The sequence below is a fragment of the Leuciscus leuciscus genome (genome assembly GCF_965113295.1).
Source record: "Leuciscus leuciscus genome assembly, chromosome: 3".
NCBI lineage: Eukaryota > Metazoa > Chordata > Actinopteri > Cypriniformes > Leuciscidae > Leuciscus > Leuciscus leuciscus.
In genome coordinates, this window is record NC_138727.1 from 54,180,451 (window position 1) to 54,190,616 (window position 10,166).

The following is a 10,166-nucleotide window of genomic DNA, read 5'->3' on the forward strand; positions in this document are numbered from 1 at the left end:
AAATCCGAGGCCATGGTCCTCAGTCGGAAAAGGGTGGCTTGCCCACTTCAGGTTGGTGGAGAGTTCCTGCCTCAAGTGGAGGAGTTTAAGTATCTTGGGGTTTTGTTCACGAGTGAGGGAGGATGGAACGGGAGATTGACAGACGGATCGGTGCAGCTTCTGCAGTAATGCGGTCGATGTACCGGTCTGTCGTGGTGAAGAAAGAGCTGAGCCGCAAGGCGAAGCTCTCGATTTACCGGTCAATCTACGTTCCTACAGTTAAGGTTAGAAAGTTACCTAGAGCACCTTTTAAAGTCTCGCGGGCGTCAATGAAACAGCGTTTTTCTGTGTACTATTACATAAATCTTACCCGTTTCATTTACATATGACTGACAAATATGAATCACATTCAGTTTATTAATACAATTACATAAATCTTATCTGTTTCATTTATATATAACTTAAAAATATGAATCACATTCAGATTATTGATTGGTTTATGTTAAAACTATGTAATCCAAATGCATGGAAATTTTATATGCAATTCAAATACATAAATCTTATGTTTAGACACAAATTTTTTTTTGAGTGTACTTGCAACAGCAGCCAGGTCAGCATCCGTTTTGCAGGCTTCTGTTTCTCTCAGTTCTCGCCATTCTGAAAAAGCCGGTCCGATATTTACTCGAGTCTGACTTCTGAATTCGGTCAGTCTCCCGTTTCCTCTTTCGTTGGTCCTCCGACAAAGATTTCCTAGCTTTCTGCTTCTTTTTTACAGGCTCAGCCATAACTCAATCTATCGTTGCCCTATGCTTATAGCTAGCCGGTGCTTGAATGGGGGCGTGTACGTGTGCAGTGCCGTCAAGCAATTCGTTACATCGCGATACCTGATATCACGCGATACTTCCTGACGGCGGGCCACCCAAAGTTGCAAGTGAGTTTTTTCCACTCTCGGGCACCAGGGGGGTGCGAAACCACCACCATTCAACCCGAAATAAGTAATATAACCATTCCACTGACTCCGAAGCTGTTCAGTTAAGGTTAGAAAGTTACCTAGAGCACCTTTTAAAGTCTCGCGGGCGTCAATGAAACAGCGTTTGTTCTCGTTCTCCGCTTAATGAACGAGTGTGTGTGTGGTCTCTCCTATACTGGCGCATTGGAAGAACTGCTTGTGTGTTAATGCTCTGCCTGAAAATTCAGTGAGAGTAAACAAGTTTTTTTTAGAGGAGTCGATCTTAATAGGAGATATGTTAGTATAATATGGCCGCAAATGTGTTTTAGGATTATCCCTGAGCTGATGACCTGTTGATCAGAGAACGCAGTGTGCTGTCACTCTGCTTTTGGGCTCGGCTACCTGCGAATGTGTTTTAGGATTATTCCTGTGCCGATGACTTGTTCATCTGAGAACGTGTTTTGTATAGAGCTGGTAAGTCCCGCCCCTTCCGTAAAACCCCGCTGGACCTCTAGGTTGAAAAATCGTCAATGCAATTGAATGGGAGAAAATAATTATTTTCTGGTCCCGTTTGAATTGTGCCATGAATGTGAACATATGTTGTCTGTGAATTTTTTATATAATCTTTCGTGTGAAGAATGCTACAATTTAGCGGGTAGAAGTTTGATACGGTTAGACTTTGTGTGAGAGCACTTTGTGGACTACAACTCTTCACTGCTTTCGACGTGTTTGAAACGTCACCACCACTCGCATACGGACACTAGCTCACGGATCCCGCTAAACATGACTGTGTCTTTTGTGCACTTCACCGCCTTCTTTCAGGGAGAGGACAAAATCATTGAGGTTGGCGAAAACCACGGGTAAGTCAACTTTATGGGGTGACGTCACATAGGCGACATGTAGTCTTTCTCGTTATGTCTTTTCCACAACTGCTAGCCGAAGAATCATACCATATACTGTCAAACTCGTAACATGAAAGATTATATAAAAAAATGCACAGACAACATATGTTCACATTCATGGCACAATTCAAACGGGACCAGAAAATAATTATTTTCTCCCATTCACTTGCATTGACGATTTTTCAACCTAGAGGTCCAGCGGGGTTAGCGGAGGGGGCGGGACTTACCAGCTCTATAGATGTGGCCAGACGTGCAGTCTACCAATAACATTTGAGCGACAGCACTACCAATGCTCACAAGCGACTTCACAGTATAGAGACTAGCGACATACAGCGACAAAATCTGATGTTACAAAACAATATGACCTTTTCAGCTCATCGTGAACCTGAACATGCGAGGCCCCTGAACTTGGAAGGCCCCTGGGATTTAGCCCAGGTAAGCCCGTGTATTAATGCGGCCTTGGTGTCTATACTCGGTCGAGTTACCATGTGGTGTGTTCTGCCAGCATTTACGGACGGTTGTACGGAATAGACTGCGTTACAACTCACTTTTGCCTTTCATTGAGACTGTTATGTCTCAGTCAACCAAGTGAAACAAAGCGTATTGAATATGTGAGTATTTTACACATCTGTTTTAAGGTAGAATATGTTGATTCTTATGTGTAATAAAAGTGTGAATTGGTTTTAATTACAGGTTTCAAAACCTTCTTTGGGTAGCGGTCATTGTTTCTTTTCCCACTGAAATTGAGATTGTGTTTTGTTTATCTTTCGTTTATTGGATAATCATGTCATCTTTTTTTTTTTTTATGGTATTCATTTTGTGAAATCTTTCTGTCTTATTTACTGTTGTACCACTGTATGGTAGGTCTTATTGGTTTGTGTGTTTGATATGCTTTGATTGGTTTTGATTTTTTGATTTTTGTTTCCTCCCATGTGGTGTGTTCTCCAGTTTATGATTCTAGTTTTATTAGTTTTATTTTGAGTGCCATATCTATTATTGTCTTCTCTTTATATAAGTTTTTTACATTATAATTTGTCAGCTTAATTAATCTGAATTCCAGATTCACCATTTGGTTTTCTTTAGTTTATCATATCTTTAATAATTTAATTCTGATTGTTTTCCTTTTTTTCCTTTTGTTTAATGTTTTTCTTAAATTGAGTTGTTGTTGTGGTACAGTTTTGGTTCTTTTTGGGGTTTTGATTTGTTCTATTCTCAAGTTTGTGAAATATTTTCTGAACAACATTGCTACCAATCAGGTTATTATTTCAACCAACATATCTGTGAAGGATTGTATCTGTCATTTTTATAATTTAGTATCAACTTTTTGTACTCCGGCTTCTAGTTCATTTATTTGAACCGCCTGTGTTAAAATTATCATTGTTAGGGTCTCCCATCCCAGAAAAATGGGGGTGGCGTAGTCAATTTGGTCGACATTTCTAACAGTCATTTGACCAAGGTCACACATGCAAATCTGAATTTGTCATGTTTTGCACATAATCGTACCTGTGCTAGCAGGCGTGTAGATGGGCTTGTCTGTCTGTACAAATATATATCCAGACTGGAATGAGACCATGACCACTTTCTCCAGGGTTTTGGATAGAAACTGAGCTTGTAGATACACATACTGCTTCTCCAGAGGATCCTCAGAGAACAAGTTCTGATCATCAGGGATCTAAAGAACAGCAAAAAAAAAAAAGAAAAAAAAAAAGAAAAAAAGCATTTTTCAATTTACAAATTAAAGTGTACAATAGTAAATAATGAATTACACAGACTGTACATAAATACATAAGGTGGTATCACCTTTATTTCTGTAAGTAACTGGTAATTGTTTTCTGCAGTCAGTTTCACTGTTTTGATCAGTATCTCCGTGTCTTTCTTTGGGAAGTTCATTACTGAGATCCTCACATTCAGGTTTCCTTTAGAGTAATCCTGAGCCTCCACAAACACGTTCTCTGAGGAACCCACTCTCAGCAAATTAGGAGCTGACAGAACAAACCTGAGGAGATCAAATCACAGCATTTGAAATCTTAAACTGATTTTTAGTAACTCTATGAGCAAACGGTGTGTTTAATACTCACAGCGGGTCACACAGTGTGAGGAGGGGTGAGGAGAGAAGAACAACAGTCAGACACAGCAGCTTCACCTCCATCGTGTCTCTGTGTCTGTGTCTGTGTGTGTGTGTGTGTGTGAACCTGCAGCAGCTCAGATTTATACTCGCCTCTGTGACCCTCACTGTCCAAACTGCTATCTATCTATTTGTTTTGTTTGCAGTTTGTTTTACTGGAAATTACACAAGGGAGACTTTAAGGTCACCCATGAAGAATTAAACAGTATAGCATGTATTGCTATGTTTAAAATTCACAGTAAAATCCCCAGTGTTAAATTAACATTCCTGTGTACATATGTGTCCACACCAGGGATGGAAATTAGCACCCGCCACCAGCCAAATGCGGGTGATTTTGTGTTGTGGCGGGTAAATTCGCTTCACCTACCGGCCACCGTGGCGGGTAAATAAAAATATACTGTTTCACACAGACGGCGGACACTTTTAGAGGACATAAGTGTAGGCCTACGCTGAAATAAAGTCTTTCACCTCAGAAAAACGGACTTTCTTGTCCTGTCACGTCAGCCGTTATCCTGTTCTCATAGCGAACACTCTTCAAATGCACGCGCAAATGTGGTGGCGCGCGCTGTGTATCGCCTCACTGTATAAAGTGCAAAATAAACTACGAGCATGCAACGCCGTTACGTTGTAAATTACACAAAATAAAAGTAATGCAGGGATGATTTTCATACTATTCACCAGGAGCAGTTTCCATGGTTCATTAACAGTTATTGTTAATATTGTGTATTCACCATGGTAACTGTCGTTTCCATATTAACCCCAAAATGCCACTTTATTTTTCTTTGTGTTATTTTTTATATTTTTAAATGACTCTAGTGGCTCATACCAACATTGTATTAACAAAAACTAGTTTGGAACTGCTATTTAATAGCTTTAGCATAGGCCTAATGTTTATTTATTAGTACTAGTCTTTACTATTAGTCATATTCTTACAATTTATGTTAAGTAAAGGGGGACAGTACTTGTGTGTGTGGAAATAGCCGGTTTCAATAAAACTACTTGTGACATGTCATATTTGGCTTTGACTTTGACTGAACATTTGCTCTCACTTTGCGGAAAAAATATCGGGATATATATCGTATATCGATATTCAGCCTAAATAATCGGGATATGACTTTTGGTCCATATCGCCCAGCCCTAGTTTCATTGTTGGGACTAAAAACCTAAAACTGGAAGCCATAAAAGACCACGAATCATTAAAATGCCACATCCAGGTAAAAAAGAGAAATATATATAAGAGAGAAAGAGAAAATGTCAGTATTTCATTGAGACTTGAGATTAAATAAACTGCTTAAGTATTGTAGATCTTGTAGTATTAATTTTCACATGCAGTTACACATTGTCGGTTAAAAACAAGAAAGTGGCTGGTAAAAACATTGAGTGGCTGGTAGATTTTGAAATCCACCAGCCACAGTGGCCGGTGGCAGGGCTGGACTGGGACAAAAAAAGGGCCCTGGCATTTTTGCTCTGACCGGCCCACCACAATCGGTCGGACACAACCAACAAGTACACCATCCTTGCGGTCCCTGTAGATATGCATATCTACTGTTCCATTCCCAAAAACCCCTACAAAGCTGAGAACTAAGTGCCATGGACCAGTGTACTCACTCTCTCTTTACTCCCTGGTGGTGATCAAAGGTGGCAGTGGAGTAGGGCCTACACAAAGTGAGGGCATCATGAGAGAGAGAGAGAGAGAGAGAGAGAGAGAGAGAGAGAGAGAGAGAGAGAGAGAGAGAGAGAGAATGATAACTGATTGAGTAAAATGATCACATTTACATTTTACGCATTTGGCAGACGCTTTTATCCAAAGCGACTTACATTGCGTTATCCTATACATTTATACATAGGTATGTGCAATCCCCTGGGATCGAACCCACAACCTTGCATTGTTAACGCAATGCTCTTACCACTGAGCTACAGGAAAGCTGTACAAGTATCACCATACAAGTATCTTTAATATATAACAATGTAGAGAGATGGTTGCACATATTTTATACTTACTTAGTGGAAATGGCTCCATGGTGCTCTGAACATCCTCAAAAACAATGAACTACAAAAGTGAGGGCATCCTGAGAGAGAGAGAGAGAGAGAGAGAGAGAGAGAGAGAGAGAGAGAGAGAGAGAGAGAGAGAGAGAGAGAATGATAACTGATTGAGTAAAATGATCACCATACAAGTATATTTAATATATAACAATGTAGAGAGATGGTTGCACATATTTTATACTTACTTAGTGGAAATGGCTCCATGGTGCTCTGAACATCCTCAAAAACAATGAACTACAAAAGTGAGGGCATCCTGAGAGAGAGAGAGAGAGAGAGAGAGAGAGAGAGAGAGAGAGAGAGAGAGAGAGAGAATGATAACTGATTGAGTAAAATGATCACCATACAAGTATATTTAATATATAACAATGTAGAGAGATGGTTGCACATATTTTATACTTACTTAGTGGAAATGGCTCCATGGTGCTCTGAACATCCTCAAAAACAATGAACTACAAAAGTGAGGGCATCCTGAGAGAGAGAGAGAGAGAGAGAGAGAGAGAGAGAGAGAGAGAGAGAGAGAGAGAGAGAGAGAGAATGATAACTGATTGAGTAAAATGATCACCATACAAGTATATTTAATATATAACAATGTAGAGAGATGGTTGCACATATTTTATACTTACTTAGTGGAAATGGCTCCATGGTGCTCTGAACATCCTCAAAAACAATGAACTACAAAAGTGAGGGCATCCTGAGAGAGAGAGAGAGAGAGAGAGAGGGAGAGAGAGAGAGAGAGAGAGAGAGAGAGAGAGAGAGAGAGAGAGAGAGAGGGGGGGGGGGGGGGGGGTATAATGAGTCACATTTTCAGTCTACAATATTATGAATATTTTTTTTAATAATATCAATAATCTCATCTCACCTTACAATAGCAGCATTTTCCTCAGTAGCTTGCTCTTCTCTGCAACTCTGTCTATTACAGTGTCGGTGTCCAAAGCTACAAGGATGTCCTTTTCAGTGGCCATCAACATGAAGGCTTCCAATTTGCTGGCAGACAGGCTGCTCCTCAGTCGGCTTTTGATATATTTTAGGGTTGAAAATGATCGTTCGCAGGCCACCTGGGTTATTGAAAGTGTCAACAAAAACTTGTACGCAAGTCCAAGCAGAGGATATGCATCAGTGAGCATGTTGAATCTCTGGAGAATCTGATAGCAGCACAGTGGGCAGTCTTTGCAGGAGGCACAGCTTTTGTTGATGATTTCCATGTCCTCTTCCTTTCCATCAGGTCCATCCTCCACTGTCCTGGTCACATATTCATCCAGTGGTGACTCTTTCAGCTTGTCCCACTGTCCCGCTAAGCTTTTCAGCTCATACTGCAGGTTGCCAACTGTTGCCCTATCATCAAATTTAACCAGGCACTTGCTGAGGTCTTCAAGTGCAGATTTAGGAAGAGCATGGTTTCGGATCAGGGAGAAGTTTTTGGGATCCAGAAATGACAAATCTGCATAAAGAGTGCCATGTGTCAGAAATCTTTGGTGGATGGCCTCAATAGCTGTATCAACAATTTGGTTATGAACCTTTACCTCATAGGCTCTCTCAGCATCAATTATGGTGTCATCCTGTGACATCTCACCCGGCATGGCTTTCTTCTTCTTTCTTCTTTTCTGTGGCAGTGCAGCCTCCACTTCCATGTCGGTTTCCTCATCTTGCTGCTCAAGTTTTTCATTTGCCCATTTCACAAAGTCATCAGCAGCAGCCTTGACAGCCTGGAAATCTCTCGCCATCTTTTTCAGGGCATCTTGTGTTGACATGACCATCCTATGGGCAGAGAGGATGTCCATCCCTTCTGTCTGCAGGTACTTTGACAATGGTGATGTATGCTCAAATATCCTAAGGAATAATTGAGCTGTCAGTATTGTCTCATACCTGAGTAGGCCCTCTTTGTATCCTCTGGCTTTGGTGCGTACATTTCCTTTCACAGTCTTCAGTTCCTGTATGGCTGTGAGCGTGGACAACACATCAATGTACAAACTGTCTTGAGGCTTTCCAAATGATCCAAATATTTTGTTCAGAGCATCGTGCTTAGCCCACCAACGTGTCTCTCCAATTGGAGCAATGCGTCTGTGTCTCTTGTCATGGCTCTCCTTCTCCCAAATGTTCACTCTCTGATATGACTCCCTGATGAACACTGCTGTGTCATTGAGGAGATCAAACAGTGATCCACTCTCTATCACTATTTGAGTGGTATCAGACAGCACGAGATTGAGGACATGTGAATAGCACCATACGTGTACATGGTTGGGGGACTGTGATGCCAGCAGTGCAGAGAAGCCTCTGTACTGCCCCTGCATGTTTGAAGCTCCATCTGTTGCATTTCCAATGCACAGACTTGAGTCCAGTTTCAGATGCTCAAGGACCTCTTTTAGCAAGTCGACAAAGGATTGTCCAGTGGACGCGCTGCACCGGACCACTGTGACAAGCCTCTCATTGACAACATCAGTCACATACACTGTTAGACCTTACCGGGTTTTTTTACAGTAAAATACTGGCAACACTGTTGCCAGTAATTTACTGTTAATTGTACAGTTCTTCACTGCAATCTACAGTTTGTTTCTGTAAAAATGCACTAAATTAAAATTCAAGTTAACTCATTTCACTTGCAGAAAACGACTGCCTTAAATTGACCAACTGTCATTTAAATGTATTAACTAAAATTTACAATGCATTAATAATGTGAGCAAAGTATTACTGTGAACTTATTTCATTTGAAACCACAACAAAACTTTTGTAAATAAAGAGATTTCCACTGGACCAGCAACTACAGTCACTGCCTGTTAAACAAAGCAACATGCAGCATATCATCAATGTTTGCAGATCTTCTCCTGGACTGAAGCACAGGCTCTACTCTTCTGCACAACGGTGACCCAAAAAACAAGATTTTACAGTAAACTACTGGCAACAGTGTTGCCAGTATAAACCTGTTTTATAACTTACAGTTTATTACTGTTAAAATAAATGTTGTGGGTGTGTCTTTTTATCTTACACTGTTAACCCTTTCAACCCCACAGGGAAATCCACACTAAAAAAGGAGTAAAAAGTAACATTGACAGTGTTGCAGTGAGATAATTAAGTGTGATTGATGAGCATTAGTGATGAACACCTGCTGTTAACAAGCAGAATCACTGAAGGAAAGAGGAACACAATAACATAAAATAGAGAAACACAAGAACTACAACTGACTTCCAGCCATTACACATTATTACACTTATTATTAACCAGTATGGCTTTATTTCTGTCATACATCTACAGAAGTTGTTTAATTGAAAATGTTTGGTTTGAAGTTACCATTATAGAGATCAGTGCTTGCTTTAGTTGGGTTCTGGACCATTGACTTCTTAACATTAGTTTTTCTTTTGCTGCTTGAGCTGTTTTTGTGCAACTCACACTTGTGCACAAACACAGTTTGTGAATGATTGCGATTATGATGACAAAATCATCATTATATTGCATGTTCATTCTCTAAAGAATTCATTCTCATTCGTTCAGAATTTAAAATTCGTTCATTCCTCAATCAAAAGTGTTACATTACCACCACTGTGAAATATCAGCAATACATTACAATGACTCATTTTTTTAAACACATCATAAATAAACCAAAAAAAAAAACAGAGCTCCACTGTTATTTAGAAACACAGAGATATCACAATTTAGCACATGAATCTCAACAATGGTGGCAATATTTATTTTTTATTTTTTATTCATGCAGCAGTGCATGCTGGGAGTTTTATACTATCCTGGAACCCAGCATGCATTGCGACATGAAACTTTTGATTGTCACCATTGTTGAGATTCATATGCTGATTGTTGATGTCTGTGTGTGTCTGAGTCGAGCAGGAATTCAAAAAGTTTTAATGCGCTATATGATTATGATATTCTTCTGAAGACCTGATAACAGAAATATTGATTTCATGTTGTAGATTCACAGATATATGGTAAATATGAAATACCCATAAATTCAAAGAATATATACAGGAAAGATCAGAGAATCAGACATGTCCAGAATGATTGTGACATCATCTCAAAAGCCAAAAACATCTGATCATCTTCCTCTTGACTTTTTCTTGCCATAACAAATGTGTTTTATAAACTCACTGTTACAGCAGCCAGAGAGCGATGAATGGTAAGAAGTCAAGGGACAAGAGACCAACTAAAGCAAATACTGATCTCCATT

At 39.9% G+C, this 10,166-nt stretch overlaps 1 protein-coding gene across 1 annotated transcript; it reads right to left on the reverse strand.

Annotated features, from left to right (window-relative positions):
- Window positions 1–3,310: 3,310 nt before the first annotated feature.
- LOC309494716 (complement C3-like) lies at window positions 3,311–4,062 on the reverse strand (the record flags this gene model as incomplete). Its single annotated transcript, XM_082164127.1, has 3 exons — window positions 3,909–4,062; window positions 3,631–3,826; window positions 3,311–3,502 (listed from the first exon to the last, which is right to left on the reverse strand). Exons 1-3 carry the CDS (start codon window positions 3,977–3,979, stop codon window positions 3,311–3,313), a joined length of 459 nt encoding a protein of 152 aa, XP_082020253.1. The 5' UTR covers window positions 3,980–4,062.
- Window positions 4,063–10,166: the final 6,104 nt, after the last annotated feature.